Source organism: Chaetodon auriga, chromosome 20, assembly GCF_051107435.1.
Source record: "Chaetodon auriga isolate fChaAug3 chromosome 20, fChaAug3.hap1, whole genome shotgun sequence".
NCBI classification, from domain to species: domain Eukaryota; kingdom Metazoa; phylum Chordata; class Actinopteri; order Chaetodontiformes; family Chaetodontidae; genus Chaetodon; species Chaetodon auriga.
Genome location: NC_135093.1, coordinates 2,876,804 through 2,898,389, shown reverse-complemented (window position 1 = coordinate 2,898,389; position 21,586 = coordinate 2,876,804). Strand labels below are relative to the sequence as shown.

General features: G+C 44.1%; 3 protein-coding genes across 3 annotated transcripts in view; all 3 read right to left on the bottom strand.

Annotated features, from left to right (window-relative positions):
• Positions 1-6,616, bottom strand: part of skap1 (src kinase associated phosphoprotein 1) — a 30,630-nt gene extending 24,014 nt beyond the window's left edge. Inside the window, exons 1-4 of the mRNA XM_076760407.1 lie at positions 6,407-6,616; positions 5,057-5,162; positions 4,468-4,493; positions 4,183-4,299 (exon numbers count right to left, since the gene is read on the bottom strand). Of these exons, the coding sequence (XP_076616522.1) occupies positions 4,183-4,299; positions 4,468-4,493; positions 5,057-5,162; positions 6,407-6,446 (289 nt within the window). The 5' untranslated portion in view covers positions 6,447-6,616. The remainder of the gene's footprint in view (positions 1-4,182; positions 4,300-4,467; positions 4,494-5,056; positions 5,163-6,406) is intronic.
• An 8,753-nt stretch (positions 6,617-15,369) lies between these two features.
• hoxb1b (homeobox B1b) lies at positions 15,370-16,502 on the bottom strand. Its single transcript, XM_076760609.1, has 2 exons — positions 15,944-16,502; positions 15,370-15,683 (listed from the first exon to the last, which is right to left on the bottom strand). The coding sequence occupies exons 1-2, from the start codon at positions 16,500-16,502 to the stop codon at positions 15,370-15,372; spliced, it is 873 nt and encodes a 290-aa protein (XP_076616724.1).
• A 1,437-nt stretch (positions 16,503-17,939) lies between these two features.
• Positions 17,940-19,813, bottom strand: LOC143339026 (homeobox protein Hox-A3-like). The gene is made up of 2 exons (XM_076760003.1): positions 19,576-19,813; positions 17,940-18,508 (listed from the first exon to the last, which is right to left on the bottom strand). The coding sequence occupies exons 1-2, from the start codon at positions 19,811-19,813 to the stop codon at positions 17,940-17,942; spliced, it is 807 nt and encodes a 268-aa protein (XP_076616118.1).
• Positions 19,814-21,586: the final 1,773 nt, after the last annotated feature.

Below are 21,586 nucleotides of genomic sequence, written 5' to 3'. Positions count from 1 at the left end.
TATTCCTCGCTTCCTTGCAAACCAGCCGCCGCTATCTAAATGTCACAAAATCCATACACCGATGAATGCCGTGAAAAATTAATCTCCAGGCAGATATTCTGACGGAGAGATACAGTAGATGGCTATCGCGGAGTCCAGAGAAACTTTGTGACGGATGGGCGTTCTGTGACGGGAAGGCCGATCTTTCACACTACTCTAAGTGAGCGCAGACAGGTCACAGGTTGGCCAAGTGAGAGGCCAGAGGTCAAAAGTTCAGTATGTGGGCAGACAGCATGACCACAGGCCAACAAACCTGTGAGGAGGTCATCTATGCACACCCAAAATACTGCTCAGGTGCTGCATACGCGAGAGGCAACCTGAGGCGACCTGGGATAAATGCCATGTTTCAACATTTCTGTCCGCGTTTCTCGAAATCTCTCCGTGACTTAACTTGACTTCAAACACAGACAAGAGCCAGTTGGCGCCTTAAACGTCGCTGATTAACTCCCCGAACGGACCATCAATCCATCAGCTGGCATCGTTTTTCCTATTTCACCCGCCAAGCGACCCGGGCACACACCTTCAAAAGCACTTCACGTTATATAGCTTTTTCGAGCTTCAGCCAAAATGACAAAATTTAGATTTAATATTCTATTTACCAGCACCGTGTAATAATGTTGTTACTGTGCATCGGCTGCTCGTATTCAAATGAGAAACAGGCCACAGCGAGACATAACTTCAAATTGGTTATCCTACTGCATTCTATTGCGAGTAATTGGTTCAGGAAATTGGGCCAGCACAGTAATCACTGACAGAGTCACATTTCTGCGTTTAGGTCTCCACAACAGAACACATCTGCCTTTAGAGCTTAAACTGAAAACTGATTCATCGTTCAAGTCAATTTTCAAGCTAAAATGTGAAAACGTTCCCGAGTTCCAGCTTCTCAACGGTGACGATCTGCAGCTTTTCTTTGTCTAGTGTGACGGTAAAGAAAATCTTCAGACGCAGAACAAGAAATTAAAAAAAAAAAAAAAAAAAATCACCTTAGGATTTAAAAAACTGATATTTTTGGGACATTTTATAGAACAAGTGGTTGATTGATTGGGAAAATAATTAACAGAATAATGAAAATAATTGTTAGTTGCAGCCCTACCTGACAACACACAGTCATTTCATATAATTTAAAATATTATGCCAGATTCTATACAGTAAATCATCATAATGTACGTATGATTATAGAATTCAAACGGTTCAAATCACAAACAGGTGAAGTGTCCTGATGTGAATATGGCAGAAAATAACGTACACATGGACTCTGAGTTTAGTGAATAAATTCTTTAGGGCTCACGTCCACACCTGAGCAAATACAGGCTGCGCGGTACATCTTAGTGGATTCATTACGCTCACAAAGAAGACGAGGGAGACGTATCAAAGGCGTCATCTTTTCTGCACGCCTCCAGAAACAAAGCTCCTTCTGCAGTGCTCTGTCATCGCTGCAGCTTCCCAGCAAACATCCCCGAGCGCCCAGCGGTGCTCCCCCAATCAAAGGAAAACAAACAGGCCATTTAAACTCCGTAAACTTGACCTGCAAACAGCATGACAGGGCTAAAAGCCCCGCATCTCCGCTGTCTCATGGGGTCCATCTGTGTGTGTAAAAGAGATTCTACATGCCAGAGGGAGAAATTCAGTGCGTGTATTTATTTATATTGCAAAATGTAGTGGAATGGCAGAGTGTGAGGTGGAAAATGTGTGTGAGCCCCGAATAGCAGAGAGAGAGGGGTGGACGGTGCTAAAGGGGGCAGACTGGGCTGGGGTGAGGATGAAGGCGCGGTCAGGTCACCGGTGCGGTCGGCGGGTGAAACTCAGTTCACATTACCATGCAGACACCCGGGCTAACAATGGAGGCTCCATCTGTTCCTGTCAGCCATTACAAATCTGGTGTCACCCAGTCCGCTGAAGACAACAGGCCACCGCATCTAATCAAACGGCACAGGCTCCTCCTGCGTGTAAAAGCAGCCATCGACTTCACACTCACTCACTCTCTGGTTAGGGAACAGAGAGCAGCGGAGGCAGGCAGTCGATTACCACGGATAATACATCCTCCAAGTCACAAAGTCTCTATTGTGTACAGTAGGCTCAAATAAAATGATACCATTAAACTCAAGAGGAAAAAAAACCTCAATCTTCTACCTTCTCCTCATAGCCAAACGCCATTCACCAAATCACAAAATTATCATCCATTTTTGCAACAAAGGTGAGGAAAAAGAAAATTTAAATAAACCCGAATCGTTCACCGTGGAGGATTGTTCCTCAAAAAAAAAAAAAAAAAAGTCCCTGATTTCATTAAGTGGTCATGCCATTATTGTCCACAAACACTCCCTCTTCCATTGAAGCCGAGCGGCCAGCAGAAACATGTGAGCCGTTTCTTTCAACTGGCAGTGAACAGCGAATGAACTATGAACTCCACATGCCCTTTCACTGAGGACACAGGCCATTCACCACGGTAGCATGGTCACCGTGTCCCAGCAACAAAAAGACACTGATTTTTCTTACAGAACCAAACGTTATGATTATTGATCCAACAATAAAATGTGTTTTTTCAAGTGTGGCGGTTTAGTGTCGAGCTGTCGATATTCAAAGCTAAAATGCAAATGAAAGGAAAAAAAAAAGGATTCGGGTAGTGCTGCATAATTGGCTATTTCTCACGTTTAACACCAACAATGGCGTGACACAATGTTCGAGCTCTAACAACTATCACATCCACAGTAACAGACGGCGTAGTTTGAAGTTGGGCGTGTTACCATTATAGCCGTAAGGGAAATTTTTTAAGCATTTTATAGTTTGATTTTGTTTGTTTCCCCGAGGAAATCTCGCCTTGTTTAATCTGAAATGAACAATTCCAAAAAATGAATTATCATTGTCTTGTGGTCTATCTTCCCACCATCTGCCGTGATTTGTTTACTCTGTTTTTCCAAAGTTGTAGAGAAAGACGGCAGTAACTCTTCTGTGGGCAGAGGACGGAAGAGTTCATTAAGCCATTTCCAAATAAGATCGCTCTTGACTACATCCAGCTGGCATTAGACCGGTGACAGCGTATCCTTTCTTTCTCACTGGGAAATTCCAGACAATTCCAGCTTCACCAGGCGCAGGGTGGCGACGGGCACACGAGGCAGCCGAGTCAATAATGCCCACCTGAGGCATGTCACGTCAAGGGCTATTAGCCGGCGCATGGAGTCAGAAATACAAAAAGTCTGAACGGGAGGGAGGGCAAGTCCGAGAAGGGAAGACAGAGAATAAGATTGATAAAGGGAGAGAGGGATGGAACACACATGGCCCCTCAGGTACAGTGTTGTATTTCAAACCCGGTTGTGAAAGAATAGAGGGACTCGGGGTTAATCAATCACTGCGTTAGCCTGCAGCTGCAAAGCCTCCTCTCTGTGTGGGCCGCCTCCACACTTCCTACAGTCCACACATGCAGCTCAGGGGGACAGAGCGGGAGAGGACGATCCGCCACTGGAGGGAGCTCTAGGTCCCTTATCGGGCCTTTGTGAACCACCAGCCCCCTTTTCTCCAGCTCAGGAGAGTGTACCTGCACAGCGGCCAGGAGGGAAAGGAGAGGGAGGAGTCACTGATGTCACCGGAGCTAGGCAGCGAGGTAGGAGGCCAGCGAAGGGGGGGGAATTTCACAGATGTGCTCTGCTTTTTTTTTCTTCAAATTAACAGGGAGAGCAACAATATGCAGCAAAGGGGTCCGACTGCACTTCCTGTGGTGAGGTGTAGGTGTGCCAGTGAGGCTGATGGGGGTAGTGTGTCAAAAGTGCATTTGTTTAGTTTTCTCAGAGGAGTACCGCATTGTCTCCTGTGACACTGACTCCTCCTTTTTACCTTTTCCTTTGTTGGTGCAGAATTCCACACACACTGCAGCCTTTCAGTGGAAACACATGTTCGCACAGATGATACAGACGTGTACGTTTCATTGTGAGGGTAAGATTTCACTCCATTGTCCTCGCTTAAACTAGATGGTATGAGCTTAAAGCTAAATATAAGATGGACCGGTGTCTGCTGCTCAAACTCAAGATTCCTTCCTTTGTTTTTTACCTGATCTCGTGAAGGCCTTTTCTGAGCTCAGATCTCTGCACTGCGCAAACAGCCCCCCCGCCCCGCACACACACACACACAGAATCAGGATTATTGTTAACTTACACTCGGGGACTCCATCATCCTGGTTGTCAGAGGCTAATGAGGCGTCGTCTGATTGGGCAGAGCGGCCCAGACTGGAGCTGCGGTTGTCATCAGAACCGTCTTCGTCCCTGTAGTCCGCTGAGTGTGTTTGTGAAAATGTGTCCGTGTGTGATGTGGAGAGAGATAAAGCAAATGTGATAAACCTGTCGCTAATAGATACACACACACACAGCTGAAACAGTCAGTGTCGACACAGCAGCGTGTGATACTTTGATGATAGAGACTGTTTACGGTAATTTTACTTACATGGAAAGGGGAATTCTTGAGGGTTTCTGTAAAATCAAAATAAGCACACATCAAAATCTTCTGCACTGAACTGCAATGCTTTCGTGCACTTTCATTTTTAACACAGCCCTGCTCCAGTATTGCCTCTAGTGTAGTAATTGTTTCCTGCACAGAAAACCACAAAACCAGCAGGTCTCTGTACCAGTGCACGCGTCTTATCGCGCTCTGCAGGCAACACCGGTGGAGCTGTTTCCGGACTAAACTATCACACATCACATAAGAGTTTCTGTGTTTTGGGGGTTCAAGGACTCTTCATCACGCTTGAAAATATATCACATTAAATTATCCTGATCAAAACAGATTATTCTGTGAGATCTTCAAAAACTTTTAATACCAATAAATAAGAGCAAGAATGAAGTCCTGAAGGTGACACCATTAGACTGAATGAGCTCCTTCAGATGTAATTTGCAAACTGTGTTTAATGCAATTACAGCAACAATTAAGGTTCTTCTGTGGCATTAACAGCAAAACTCAGATAACCGTATCATGAAATTACATTGTGACACTTGCTAAACACTGATTTAATGCTGTTTCCTAGGTAAAATCCTACCTTACGTGGACGACCCTGAAGTTATTCAGTAAGACTTTTCGTGTCTCTTGTGCATTTTCACTGAGGTCCTCATCTTGGAGGATCTCTGATACGAACAGCTCACAGTCTAAAGAGAACAGAAAACACTGTAAGCTTGACGTTCAGGGCGTGTTCTCCAAGGGACACAAATTTTGAAGAATTCAAGCACTGTCAATAATACTGTTCCTGACACACAAATACACTCAGGTGTGTGATGTTTGTGAGAGACAGAACTGCCATCATTTGCTAAAATTACTGTATGTATTAAGATGAAATCCCATGATTAGGTTTTGCAATTTAATCCGTCCCCCTAAAGTCTGACGATCACTGAATATCATGACATGTGCTGTTTCATCTCTGAAAGCTGTGCTGTCATTTATACACACACAGCAGATGGACACAGCAACATGAACACATGTTAATACATCCAACATAAAAACCTTGCAGGTTTCATCACAGCTTGTTTCCATGTACACATATTTGATCATTTAATCCACGTCTTTGGATTACACATTCACAGGTCTCAAGTCAGTGATTTGTGTTGCTTTATGAGTACAGCTTTATGTTTTGGTGTCCGCTGTCTGTACGATACATATCATTCAAATGGAAGCCCATAAAACACACTAATAAAGTCTCACTGATGCTGATTAATGGAAATTAAGTGTTTAAAGTACTTTAAAGGCTTTGTTTCTACAATGATGACTAAAGTATTTAAACTGCTTAGTTTCACTCCTATGTTGCTTCTTTAGGGCCTCACAACATAAAACTACTCTGTGTGGTACAAAGACTTAGAGGTAAGGCATTATATTTACAAATGTCTGTAGAAAGGAATTCATTCACCGTGTTATTGAACTGAACAGTAAACTTAACTTTAAGTAATAGAAATTTCACCCAGTAAAGTCAGACTAATGTTGGTGGAACAGGTTGGCCCACATCACTTATCTGATTCAATTTCTTTATGTGCTCACTCCCATATTATACAGAATGACTGACATATGCAAATGTTCCACCATTTAACGGCCTGGGAGAACATGCAAATGTTGTAAATGTCATGGTGCCGCCACGTCTGGAACAGTTTATCTCACAGGTCGAGAAATATGATGTTTTTATGCTCTTGTTTGTACGACTAGAAGTCACAGCAGGTGTGAGAATTAAAAGAAGGATGTGACATAATGTAATTTCTTAGGTTGTAGAATCACTTCTACATTTGTTTGTGATAAACATGCCTGTTGAAGCCTGAACAGTTAGACTGTTCTTCAATAACAGGATGTGACGGTAAAACTGTACTGTTTAAATGGAGCATCACTAACGGTAAAAAAATGAAGACATTACCATCCAAAAGCCTCCTAATGTCGACCGGGATTGTCCCCATCCCTGGCTTTCACTGTCCAACTCGAGACACTTTGCTTCGCTGACTTTTCAGACTTTTTCTGACCGCTTCACACTTTGGTTTGTACTCCACAAGGCAGCCTATGTACAGCCAGTCTCTGTCATACTGTCACAGCTCCATGACAGGAACAAGAACCAGGCACATACATACAAACACACACTCCAACCAACTGGCACAGCATCTAACCACCTGTGTCCTCCTGCTCTGAAACCTAACTTCCGTGCATGCATCTAGATTTGCACAAAATGGGGTGGAGCAGGTGCACAGATGACAACTTCCTCTGCCTTCCACTTTCTCACTTGAAGCTGATGACAAAGTTTGACTGACGCAGAAATCCCCTCAGCCTGACCTACAATGACATTTTACAAAGCCCGCCTAAGTAGGAGCCACGATTCTGTACACATGCCACCTTTAATAGCATCAGAGCCTTGCAAAAATACCTGTTATAAAGAGGTGAATGAACATAAGAAAAACACAAATCTTGTGGTGTGCGTGGGCAACTTGACACACTTGAAAAACATGCGAATGGAAACTTTTAAGTTCTCTCTGCTGCTGAAATATGTAATGCCTCTTTTTTATGCTCTCCTTTGTGTATATGCAGATGTTCATTTGTCCCATAATTAAATAGACATAAATAAAAGAGATCAAAATATTTTTGTTTGTAAAACTTGCAACGCAACTAAATTTCTGTGTCAACACATTTCCATGTCCAGTTACATTTAGATGTGCTTTAAATAATGCTAAAATCCCCCTACCTTCAAACAAATGACCTGGACTCACATGTCCAGGCTGGCAAGCATCTGGACTGCTGAAGTGCCATTGAGCAAGACAGTGAATGCCTGCCAGCTCCACATAATGCTGCTCTGTTGCTGATCTTTTGCAGCTTGACCTCCCTGCAAAGTGGGAAGAGCAAACACACAATTTCCCCACAGGGATCAATAAAGTACCACTTTAGAAAAAATATATACTTGTCAGCAAAACAGGATTCCCCTTCAATTGAAAAAAAGCTATTCAGATCACACGGCTGGGGGCTGCTGCGGGGGCACCTACAGTGCTAATGGGGTCCCATGAAAACATTTGGCCAAACTAAAACAGTTGAAAGAATATTTAAGTATCGCTCTGAAATCAAACACTGCATCCAGCAACACAGGAACTGCGAGGCAGGCAGCAGCCCTGTTTATCAGATACTGCTGTATTGGGGAAATTATTCAGCATTACTTCTGAATTACATTACATGAAGCACAGGAGTCAGCTGGTCTCTGTGCCTCCAGTAGGGACATGTTCAAGGCTCTTAAATCCTAAATCCTGTGGCCAATATTGTGGTCTGTGGCAGTTTAGACCCAAACACTAGCTAGTTACTGGTTTTCAGTGTGTCCTAGTTTTGTGGTGAAACAAATAACAGTCCTCTGCTGTTTGGGATAAATTATTTCAAGTGTTTCATAACTGTTCATACAACCACAAATATGGCCTGTTTATTCTACTAAAAGTCATCTAGTAATATTTTACAGAGCCCTACTTCACTCACTATGCTTAGCTATTACAAGCAACAGCTGAGGAGGCATTGCTCTAGCTAACATAGTTATGCCAAAATGTTTAAATGTAGTTACTCATTAATTAAAAGTACATGTGCTTTTTGTTTGAACACTGGCATATGTTACCCACCTTTTGTTTGTCATCCCTGCATCACTGATCACCGACCTCATGAAATCCTCCACAGTCACACAGCAAGCTTTGGGGAGAGAGTGCATGCTAGCAACACTGCTGCTAACCTGCTAATTGACCGTTAACCCGGAAATGAAAATTTAGCGCCATTTTCTTTATTTTAGCTCACTGTGCAAACGCTCATGAAACTCATATGAAAGCGCTCATGAAAGCAGACACTGTGTTTACCTGAACGTGTATGTTTGTCTCTCAAAGTTTAATAGTTTTACGTCGACGTAAGGCTAACTTGTGGCTAATGTACTGTTAGCTAACTTAGCCTAATCGGACACGGTTGGAGGCCGTTAATTAACTCACGTTACCTGGCCTTCGAAATGAGCCGACGTTCCTCCTCTACCAACATTATTTCAGAGTAAGTTCAAATATTTACCACCTGACGTTACAAAAAGGAGGAAATACGTTTTAAAAAGTGGCTTTAGGGGGATGTAAACGCGCTACGTTTTTCCACAGGTTATGTCGTTTTTCTTTTCTTTTCTTTTCTTTTTTTTTTTTTTTGTGCTGCATTCAAGTACACGTATCCCCCCAATGTGTTAATGACGTTGTAAAATCGTAAATCAGACCGGTAGCGTGTACAGACGATGTTTTTACAACGGTAGAAGTAATTTTATTTTATTTTATTGTGCAGCTACATTTTACCATGATGCGAACGATGAAAGCAGGAATTAGTTTTTAAACAAGTTTTTACTCACATATTAAATGTACACTGAATTAACCAATACATATTTTGTGCAGATGCCGCCTTCATGTGTCATCGTAGAAACTGAAATTATAAATCAGAGTTGTGGTGTGTTAAAATTCAAGCGATGAAAATGACAAAATAGCATAAGATGAACGTGCTATGTTTTAATAGAAATCCAATGGCATGCAGCTGTCTTGTACTTAAAAATAAGAAAATACATACCCATGGGGGAGATACTGATGTTTTACCAAAACCATACAACAGTAAAAGATATTACACTAAAGGTTCAATTACTTTGTACTCAGATTTTTAAATGGTTAATTAACATTATCTTCACCCTAAATAGCACATTGTGTCAAATTGATTATCAGAAATTCTCGCTTTCAGTATTTAAATTACAATATTCACCACTTTGATGGGGCTTTCAAGCTTAAAAACTAATTATGATATTTCTGACAACACGTGAATGAAGCATCGCTAAATTGGTCCCTCACTATATCTGACAGGGCATGGATGAATGGTTTATATCACCAGCAGAGGGTGAACAGGGTGGACCGGTCTTTTATATACGCGGCTGACATTAGTGTAGAGGAGGTATTGGTGGTAGTATAATAGAAATAGTGGTGGGCCTGACTATCGCCTTATTGATCCTGTATTACTGAAACACTACAAGGAAAGCCATCAAGAAACCAAAGCTCAATCAGACACTGCTCACATCGACAGAATACACCGGATATCAATCAATGCGAGGCTGGACTAATGTTATATTTGTTTCTCTTTTTAAAATATGGAATGTGTATTCAAGCTCATAATATGATTATTTTATATCCGAGGCAGCGTCACACGGACACATACACGACATTAACTGCTGCTTCACAGACTCACAGGCCTGAATATTTTCTTAATCCAACATTTTAAATCCTATCTAATAAATTAAAAGGCGGTGTCCATGGATAATTTGCATGTTAGGTTCAATTTATTTAAACAAATTGTGTTTAAACACAGAAAATGAGAAACTTAAAATATCTTCTAGGTGAATTAAAATAAAAAAATACTCCACTTTTGCGTTTTTGCTATCAAGTACAACTACATTATATGTGGTATTTTAATAATTTTCAGTATTTCACGTTGACTGCCATGTCATAATGGTCTCCTTCCCTGTCAGCTCTCTACAGGACGCCACGGGGTCAGGGCGAGTTGAATCCCATGTCAGAATTGTCCCCGTGTTGACCTGCGCCTGACTGGCCTCCCAGCAAAAAGCCCCTGTGAAGGTAAGAGGAACTGGGGTCCCCTCCCCTGGAAAAGAGGTTCCCTCCCCTTGACAGCTCCACAGAGCCCCAGCCACCTGCCTGCTGGGTCAGCCCCATATGAAAAGGGAAGCCCTTTGTAATCCGACGGGGATTACACCACCCAACAATGCACCGCTGAAAGAGCGACAAAAGCCCTGTATCAAACGCCGCTGAGGGGGAGCAAGGCTATGATCTCCCGCTACTACCAACACTGACTCCTCCGCCACCTCTCATCTCCCCAAGAGGCTCTCCCCCTTTAGCATTCGCTGCCTCTGTCCTCCTTCTGCCCTCTCATCTTTAGGATCTGGCCTTTTATCAGCACATTCCTTTTCATTTGCATTGCGGTGTGGGGAGGGACAGCGGGTCTCTCTGATCTGATAGAGCCAGGAGAGAGAGTCAGGAGGATCCTCGGGGCGTGAGGGGTGTGTGTTTTGTGTATCCTGTCCTGAAAACACACACACACACACACCCACACACACACACACACACACACACACACACACACACACACACCACACGGCATTCTCAAGATAGGCAGGAACTCTTCTACAGTCCAGAGGGACAAACAGTGAAGCACCCGTGCCTGTCTTTCAGGCTCCGTTTGTCTTTACCTCAATTTCAGAGGAGGAAGCGTAGTGGTTGAGGTGCACAGAATGAGGGGATCATGTCCAAAATTCTGTAAAAAGATTAGAAATAGGACAACAATACAGGCTCAAGTTATAGATTATACGATTTGTTTTAAAGCCTTGACATAAATCACTCTGCAGGAACACGTGTCACCTTATCCAACAGCAAATATTTCAAGTTGGTGCTCAGATGTCGCTCTTATTTAAACACGTCAGAGCAATTTCAGACCTAAATAAGAAAAAGGTGTTTGACCTGATTCTTGAGGGTCTGTTGTAAATGTTTGTGTTGCTCGAGGAGATAAAAAGAGGTAGTTTACTTTTCGGATTTCCTCAGAATCATTGTATTCCCAACCCACCCATTGCTCAAACACATGTCAGCGTAGGGGGGCTTTGGTGGCGGTGAGGTAAAAAGTGATGATAGATCGAGGACACGAATGACAGAGGAGCAAATGTGTTGCGCTAAATCTAAATCTACAACCTTCAGTCAGCCGCATATTGACTCACTCAGGGGGTTACCTCAGCTTGTACTCAAATCAATGTTAGCCCTGTGAGCATTGAATATAAAATCATTCAAATTGTATTATGTTAGGATATATGAGCCATTTCAAAATATTAATTCAGCATTATTTGAGGTGTCGGTTAAGGATAGCAGTTACGGCTCGCTGTGCGTTGACTCCACTGACTGATTGCATACCTCTATTACATGTGATGTATGAATGTATGAGAGGGACCTATTTTTCATTACCAAGACATTGTCCCTAGAGGCAGTTGTTAAAGAAGAATCTATGAATTATCCCCTTGGAACAACTGGCCCTTGTCACGAGGCGAGGACAGAGGGAAAGGAAGGGAAAAGGGAAGCACAGCACTATTGATAGTGGTGGGATTGAGAGGCTGGAAGGACGCCAGAAGAATGTGTCTGCCCATGCTTGTGATCCTGCGCACTGCCGCCTCTCCCTCTGTCCAGTTAATTGGAATACAAAGCAGAGTGGGGTCGATGAGAGAGTGGTGGTGGTGGTGGTGGTGAGGTGGGGGGGGCTGCTGTCTGTCTCCAGCAACGCTCAACCTTCACTGCTCGCTGGGAATTGACTGGGGAAGCAGCGAGCGAGACCGACACACTGTCACTGGTAAAATGAACTGTCACCTTGCATTTCTCAACCTCCTGGCAGCATCGAATTGGCCGCTTTGAACCATGTGACGTGACACTGATTGAGTTCTGGTTTTCCCCTCCTGCGCTCTAAAAGGAAGACGCCGGTTTAATTTCGAGTGTACAGGCGCTCCATGCAAAGTATCCAGGCAGGGGGCACATCGGCGGGCGGGCGGGTGGGCGGGCGGCGAGCATCGATTCGACCTGTATCTTTACACCAAAGCTTTCATGTGCGCTCTTCTTCCTCACCACCCCTCATTATTTCATTGTGCTGCTTCGTTACTCTGCCTCTCAGCTAGTCTTGTTTTTCTTACGCCATATAGTCATGGCGGTCTGACAGGCACACGGAGGAGGAAAACTATTAGGGGTAGCCATTTGGATCCTGGAGGCAATCCCAGGGAGTATTAAGACGTTAACCCTGGCCAAGTCACTTGTCTCTCTCAGTTACTATGCTGATGGAGTGGGGAAAGGATGCAGTCGCAGGGGGACCCAGAAGGCTGGGGCTTCAGGCCGGCCGGCGCTTCCAGATCCAATAGAGCCTGACTCGGATGGGGGATGGTTGTCAAGAATGTCCCAGCCTGGTCTAAATAGAGCCTCAGTGCCATAACAAAGGAGGAAGAGAGTGTGCCGTACATAAGCAGGCGTCAGTGAACAATAACAGCTGAGAAACTGTGGAAATTAATTTAAAATTAGTAAAAAAAAAAAAAAAAAATCTACAGATTAGGAATAACATGTGACCGTTTATTATTAATACAACTGCTGCTTCTACTTTAAAACATTCGATGGTTCCAGCTCATTAAATATGATGCCGTCTCACATTACAGTAAATTGAATATCTTTGGATTTTGGACTGTTGGAAGGACGTTTGATGACGTCACCTTGAGGAAATTATAATTTTTCACACTTACAGACCAAACGATTAACGGGGAAAATAATCTACCAATGAATCGATAATGAACATAATATTTAGTCGCAGCCCGACTTCTTATTTCCAGTATTTTTTGGTCAGTGATGAAACGCTTTTCTCCATCTTGATAATGGTTTGCAGACCGTAATAAAACACCCGAGACAATGATGGAATTATGACTTTATTGTCATCCCCGAGAAGCTCTGTTATGTTTTATTTTATAAATATTGTCAAATCGCTCTGTTTAGTGTAAATTTCTCTCTGGCACTTCAACAGATGCTCCTTCGCCGCTCCATTTATCTCCACGTCTTGTCAGCAGACTCGTGCATGTGCTGTATGTGTGATAGATAAATGCCGTTAAACTGAATAGCCGTGTTTGATATGTGCCAATAAAAATAACTCCTCCGTGGTATCTCTCAGATGACCAACCCCCCGTTATCCCATGAATACTGCATCTAGTTTCACTTTGAAGCCCCGGGACCCTGCCGAGTGACATGCGACAGAGGAACTGGTAGAAAACCAAGGAAGTGAGCCTGGCAATAGACTTGTAAAAGAGCCTGCAACAACTGCAAGCAGCATGGGGTACAAACAGCTCTGAGCTGACCTCAAACAAAGTGGGGGGGGGGGGACGGGGGGGCAGCTAAAGATGTGTAAGATATCTGAGGAGAGAGGGGTTGGCTGCTGTATCTATCAATAGACCTCATGTTTGTGCAGTCAGGCGTTGGTGCTGCACGGTTTTTGATTATTTTTGTGAGCACATAGGAACTCGGCGCCCATTAACCATTTTCTGCTCGTCTCCTCTCTTTGCCCTACATTCTCCGGCAGAAGGCGAAGAGGGCCACGCTGATCCGAAGGTGAAAAACATCCTCCTCCTCTCCCCCAGCTGAACATCTGTCTCCGCGGCGTTGGCTGCAGCGCCGAGTCTGACACCTCCAGATGGAGAGCCCGCTGGGAGCGCTGAGGTATTACCTACAGAGATGGCAGGGATCACACCTCTGGAATGAAGTCCCACACTTGTTTTCTGCACCGTCCCCTTTTCCTGTTGTTGAATCTGTCACTATTCACCGTATCGATTGTCACCTCCCCAGTCCTTGGCCTTGTGACTCATCTGAAGAGGCTTTTGGCTGATAAAGAAATGCATGACAACAAACCTCTCAACCCTTTTCTAATTTACAGTAATGGGCCGTGTGGTATTTCAACTGTAACTTCTATTAGTGGAACTGTATTAATTTTTAATATAGTTGTGAGAGAACTGCATACTCATGCGGATATATTTCAAATGATTGCTGATTTCCATTTCCAGGAAACATCTTTTTCAGACACCCTGAACTTAGAACAGCTTGCACAAACCAGAACATTGACTAAATAGCCTATAATCTCTTTAGTCTAAATATTAAAAGCAATACCTGCAGAAATCTGAGGCATGAGAGGCCTGCAGTCGACTTCTCTCAGCCACTCTGGTGTCTTGACAGATTGACTCTGCATTCATTTGTGGCTGAACTCTGTGTGAACCTCGGCTTTAGGGAGAAGGGCACCAACAGGCCAGTGCTGCTGGGGCAGAAACTGTGTGCACAAACCCAACACCCAGTGCAAATATTGAAACTGCTGCCCCTTTACCATCGGATGAAACTAGGTGGTCAGGCCCGGCAAACGTTCCGCTCAGGCCAGAGTGAGCGGCGAAAGGTTAAATAATCAGCTTTGTTCCTGTGCTTTTAAAAGGAAAATGTGGTTGTTGAATGAAAAGTATTTCACTCAAATAATGTAAAATACAAGTGGATGTCACTGCGACCTGTGTCAGCTGTATCCATGCAGAATTTGGGTAACAAATCAAGGGTGAGACCTGGCTCCCTGGAGTTTGTTGTCATGTTTAGAGCCCCTGGAGGTATTTGGAGGTGAAGAGGTCACTGGGAACCACCCCATGTGTTGTGAAAGATTCCTCTTGTCACATTATGCAAGGGGACTTTGGAGAGACTATTAATGGAAGTAAATATGGAAAAAGAGTTTGTGGTGTGTTTGCATTTAGAACAATTTATTATATACATATATTTTTTAAAACTAGGAGGAAAAGGCTTCATCAAAGGGAGCAGATTCTGTAAAAAAAAAACCCTTAGTTTGATTGGACTCAATGGGGATTATCAGCATTGTTACAGCCAAACATTTTCTTTTTATAAACGGCAAATACAGTAATTTTTTTTGTTCATTTTATAGACTTTATTATGATAAATCATCTCAAAAATTGTTGGAAAATACCCTGTAAATAAATAGTGCAAACAGTGACACTGAGTTCTTCAGTGCTCCAACACAGAACATAGGATGGGCTGATGATAGGAAGGTTTCAAACACAAGAACAGATGAAAAAAACGGTTTAAAAAGTCTCTCAGCACCCGGTTCAGACATCAATGCTCTAAAAGCACATAAGCAGACACAGACGTACCCTGGATATACTTCACAAGTCCACGAGCATTTTTCACAGTTTTCCTGGAATGGTGCGACTGAGGGAAACAAGTGGAGAACTGCGCACAGTCTTTTTTTAAAGTCACATCACGGATCACAGTCTTTGCGCTTTGCCTTCGGGGAGGTGTCAGGGCCGCACAGGTTCTCCACAGGTGCCGCCGGCCCGCTCACCAAAGCGCAGCCCAGTTTCTCGCGTTTCTTCTGCTTCATCCTGCGGTTCTGGAACCAGATTTTCACCTGCGTCTCGTTGAGCTCCAGGCTGGCGGCCACCTCCACCCTCCGTGCCCGCGTCAGGTATTTGTTGAAGTGGAACTCTTTCTCCAGCTCGGTCAGCTGCTTGGTGGTGAAGTTGGTCCGGATCACGTTGTGCTGGCCCGGAACCCCGAAGTCCGACAGGACAGCTGTGGAGAGAAATGGATGAATGGGTGATGGAGGAAGACGTGAAAGTCATGGAGCTGAAATATGTGAACGTGAGAATGAATAGAAGAAAAAAAAAACATTAGTCTCCAAACACAAATTTTCAGAACAATTTAAAACACTTAGTCTTGATTATATCAGCTGATTTGTGTTTTTACGCGCGGTGAGCTGTGACTGTTACCTGCAGAGGTCTCGTGGGCTCTCTAAAGCTCTAATTCTCAAACCTGTCTGAGGATGAACGAACCTGTTTTGGGAGGATTCCTCTTCACTTTCATCCAGTCGAAAGTTTTGGACGTTTCCTCCACGTGATCCAGATCCTTCTCCTTGCTTTGGGCCGGGAGCCTTGTGTACACGCTCTCTGGATATTCTTGCAGCCTCTGATCCCCGCTGCCAAAATGTAGATACTGGCTCCCGTTTGCACCTCCAGGCCCACAGCTGTCCCCGGTGTAGGGAGCCATGTTTGTTCCAAGGGGCGAAACCTGCGCATGAATGTAGCTCCGGTCCTGTTCGGGCGCGAGGCCGTACTGGTGATGTCCGTACTCCAGAGGGGACCCATACATGGAGCCCCCCGGTGCTGCAAACTGCAGATCCAGGCTGACGTGTGGCTGGTGGTGCAGAGGGAGGCTCGGGCTCTGGTGTGGCGCGGAAGTTGCAGCAACTAAGCGCCCGTCCGGTGCGTAACTATCACTTGTTGCGCACGAGTTGGACGACATGTATCCATGGTTCAAATTGTGGTATCCGGCCTTGGCACTGAAAATGTTTGCTCCCCGGTTGCACACGGGGTAGTCTAAGTAGGAGTTCATCCTGGTCCCGGGCCTATTGTTTGTTGAGAACTGATCAAGACCGAGCAGTCATTAATCGCTGCTCCCTTTGCCCTAACCTTCTAGGTAGTATGTCAAAGCTGTAAAACTGCCTTCCACCCTCATATCACCTTCCTGACACACCATGTGACCCGCTAAACGCCAATGGCAAAGGACCTACTGCACTCTGTCAAGTCTGCGGGCTCGTCCATCAAACGGCTCGCATTTACATGACAAATGCTTCAATCAAACTCGCTCATCCATCTGATAAGAACACAAACATCAGGACACATTTACAGAGTGAGAGGAGCTCAAAATGGCAAATTAAGGACACATTTTAAAGATAATGACAAATAATAATAATGATTTAATGTTAGAAATGTTATGATGACCTCCATGGAACAGAAAATATGGCACACATTATGAATTCTTATCGTCCTGAAGATGTCAAAAGTTGCTGCATAGACTTATGAATTATTCTTTTGGACAAACCTGAATGACACTGAAGGCAAAAACAATAATACTGAATAATAAAGTCTTGGAGTTAAAAGTTCATAGAAATGTGTTCTTTTGGCCTTTGTGATATTATTTCTGTTTTGCACTAATTTAGCTGAATTCTCTGTATTTAAACATCAGCTTTGAAAAGACGCCATTGAAAAGTGAATTTATCCAAATGTAACTTTAGTCAAAAGGTGAATTGGCCTCTTGAAACACTTTCTCGGCCTTTCCACAACACGGATCCTGCAGACAGACTGAGAAAAGCAGCGCAGAGGATTCAGTGATCCATCATGCGCTCTTTTTAAAGATTGACAGCCTGTGTGGCCCACTTTACCCATGAAAGAACAAAGACACATTTAAGAACCATACACGCTTTTTTTTCCAGCTTCTTTTTCGTGCTTGAGAGTTAACGACACCAAGACTATAATGTAATATCTTCCAAAACCTATCACGTCCACGCTCATCCGTAATTAAGTAAGAGTTAATGTGATGTTATAGACCCCAAGTGCTAATTAAGCTTTAACAAAAAAAAAAAAAAAAAAAAAGGAAATTTGCCATCTTTTTCCTGCATTTTGGCTGCATTACAGGCGTCTTTTCTTTGTGTGTGCTGGCTCTTGGAGGAGTATTTACTCTGGAGAGTGTGCTGCAGAAAGCTCAACAAATAGCGTTTATTTATGGAGCCGAAATGACAGCAAACACTTTGAGTCACGCAGGACTGAAGTGCAGCATTTCCTGTAATGTCCGCAGACATGATGAGAAGCTCACGCGTAAAAGTTAACACAACAATAAATATAAAATGCACAAGATGAATAAATATGTATAAATGCAAATAAATAAGAATGAGACTAATATTTAGAGTCTTAAATTAGGAAATAGATAAATAAAAAAAAGTGCATGCGTCCACACAGAGCAGTGAAGTCATTAAAGGGAGAGTTTTTGCTGCTACAGATGAGTCAGTTTTGGAGCTTGCATGATTCTGTCCTGAGTGCAGCTCTGAGGGAAATAAGACCCGTTCAGATCCACGTTTGTATGCGGTGCGTGCGAGTCGTTGTGCGCGTTGTAGTGCGCGTTAAACTGCGCGAAGCCCGGAGCGGGATATTTGGAGCACTCTGCCGGGTACGCCGCCTGGGTCTGGTGTTGCTGGGACTTGAGCGGAGGGGAGGCCGGCTGGTAATCCCCGCCCAGATGGACATAACCCAGGCTCGACAGAGTGGGGCTGCCCGGGGCGGAGGGGGAGGACGGGGTCGAGGAGGAGGAGGTGGCGGTGCCGCTGGTGAGGCCCTGCACTCTCTCGTCCTTCTTCTGCTTCATCCTCCGGTTCTGGAACCAAATCTTGATCTGCCTCTCCTGCAGGTTGAGCAGGCTGGCCATCTCCACCCGCCGCGGCCTGCACAGGTAGCGGCTGAAGTGGAACTCCTTCTCCAGTTCCACCAGTTGCGCGCTCGTGTACGCGGTGCGCGTCCTCTTGGAGGCCGGGGTCGCGCTTGGAGTCTTGTCTTTGGCGGTGGAGTCTGTGAGGCAGACAGAGGACAGGGACAGGTTGAGAGCGCGCGGTGCAGTTCATCATCTTCCTCTCACTGAGTCTCTGCTGTTAGTTTTACTCTCTGCTCATGTTATTTTCATCATGTGGTGCTGCTGTAATAGAGCACGCACGCTCAGCCAGCTTAACCTGAATAAACAAAGGTTCAGTTAAAAAACTTTATTTTATAGCTTTAATTTGAAAAGTGCTCTTGACATCCTAAACGAAATGAGCCTAAACTCTGTTTGTCCTCCTGCTTCATGCCTGAGCTTCATTACAGCTTCGTGACCTTTTGAACCTGAAAAGGAGAAAATATAAGATAATTTCTTCAATTAACATGTAAGAGCTACTGAAAGGGAACAAACTAACCTGAATATATAAAGGTTAAATAATAAATAAAAATTGGACAAACAAAGGGGAAACAGAGGGGACGCCATCATGAGACCACGCAGGGTTTCTGTCAGAGATCTGGTGATGCAGGCTGACATGATGGACGTGGACTGAGAGGGGGACAAAAACCAGGAGTCTAGACTTTTCAGTTTTTCAGTCGTATGTCAGTAAATGAAATCGAGATTCAAAGGTTGTCTGGAGAAGCTGAAGGCCTCTGAGACGAACTTCAGTCTTGGGTTTTATTATTAAATGTGAGTTATACTCAACTAAAAGCAGATTTTTAGAAAGCTGTTTTTCAGAGTTAATTAATCTTTCTGGGTGCTTTCAGTTTTAACTAAATCATTTCTGTTATTTTAACTGTTTTTGTTATTTTTTCCGTGAAGCACTTTCTAACTTTCCTTTGAAAAGCGCTGTTGAAATGTTATCGTTCGTCTCTTTAACTGTCATCCTAAAAACGACGTGAGCCTCGAACACTGAGCCAAGGTGTGTTTATCCTCCTGCTTCATGCCTGACTGGAGCTTCATTAATAGCTTCCTGACCTCCTGAACCAGAAAAGGAGAAAATATAAGTTAATTTCCTCCATTAGCTGCGTAAGAGCTCGTTAAAGGAGCATAAATGAAAAGGCCTCATTTGAAAACAGGCGCTGTCTGTTCTGTGTGTCGTACAGACCTGCGACTCGCCTGCCGAGCTTCTCATCTGAGTGTCTGGACTCTGTCATCCAGGGGAAAATCTTTTTGCTCATAGGAAACTTGGGGCTTTGCTGTTTTGACCTCCGGGGAAACGTGCGCTCTAACGTCTCCACTTGAGCTCGATGCGCGCAGCCGAACCCGCTCACACCATCCAGAGACTCGCCGGGGAAGTCGTGCTGCTGGGTGCTGTGTGTGGCGCTGGATTTCTGCATCTCCATGAAATGTGCACCGGGGGCCCCTTTGACCTTCTGACGGAGCGCTGGCAGCCAAATGTCACATGGCAGATTTCCAGAGAGCCCTGGGCTTCTGGCCTGAGAGGATCCAGAAAAAAGACGGAGACGGAATCAGGGAGGAGACCACATGATCCATCTTATCAACTCAATAGTACGCTGACATGAATAGCAAGCCTCTCCTGGCCACAGAGGCAACGGGAAATTAAGAGATTGGTGGAAATGAACCGCCTGAGAAACACAACCCTGAGGATAATCCTGTAAAATCTGGGCAGAAATTAAATTATTTTCCTTTTGTTTACCCATAACAATTCCCACTGGCCTACAACGAGCCTCATTTTCTTTGTTAGTATGTTGTAAAACAGCTAAAACAAAGGACTCACAATGATTTCATGTTTAGAATCAAAGTTATTCATTATCATTTTGCTTTCCCTTAAAATGATAAATGAAACTAACCATAAATTGCTTAAAGAACAAATGGAAAACACTGACTGGTCTGCACAGACATCCAAACATAAACAGGCCCCTAAAAAGAAAATGCATTTAATATAAATATAGAAGTAAATACAGTCTTTTTGTTTCCTGGAATTACATTCGGCCTGTGACTGTTCATAAATAACAGCCTTTATTCACTTAATGGATCTGTAACATTTTCGAGGAGAAAAATAAAATGTTGTATCACAATCTGCTGAAAAAGTCATCCATCAAAAAACGCAAAATAACACAGGAGTCCATTGTGCGCTGCGCCTGTTTTGTGGCCTGAACTGAGACAAAAACGCGCAGAAAAGAAACCATCTTTTCACCCGGAATGTGAATGAAATGTAATTCCTCTGAAATTAAACAGAATTACAAAGCGGCGCTTCTGCGGCGGCAGGAGAAGTCTGGAGGCATGCAGCTTTCTGAACTCTGGTTGAACCGCGGCTGGAGTCAGGCTCGTAAATCATAAAGACACATAACCCAGTCCGCCACAACACCCCGGCTGCCTTACCTCCACAACCTGCATTCATCCCGCCCTGAAACGGTCCTCACGGCTTCCCTCTCACCTTTTTGGAAAGCCTTCAGAATAATCCCTGCACAGACAGCGGCTCGCGCGTCAGATGGTGGGATGATGGTGGTGGTGGTGGTGACGGCTTTGGGTGAAGCAGAGTGGACACTGTTTCTGCAGCTCACACCGCCCTGCATAGCATTACTGCACACAATGTCAGCGTGTGTGTGTGAGTGTGTGTGTGAGTGTGTGTGTGTGTGTGTGTGTGTGTGTGTGTGTGCGGGTGTGTGTGTGCAAAACGCAGCCCTTTCTTTCTGCTGATTATGCAAGCACAGTTTCATGTAGGTGATCGTCCCTGCGATAAAGAGAAGACATGGCTTTTTTACGCCTTTCTCTATGGCAAATGGACTACCTCTACATCTTTATGGCAGTTAGGGCAGAATGGAAATCCAAAAACATTAAGGTGGCTCAAAAGAGGCCAGGAGACGCTGAAATATTTTGGCAGTGAACCCGTTTTTAAGTGGATTTAGATAAGGAAAATGGCCTAAGCAGACGCCTCCCACCGCCACTGGCATGAATTCAAATGAGCCAAAAAAAAAAAAAAAAAAGCTGCTAGTTTTGATTTTTTTCCATTTTGCTCTGAAACATTCAAGCTGCATTTTCGGCCCAGAAATCACACTTACATGCACACGCGAGCAGCTACATCTCCGTTCTGTTGAAACAGTCCTGGGAACTTGTCCAGCGCTGTAATAATAAATTCAAACATCCCATTTAGG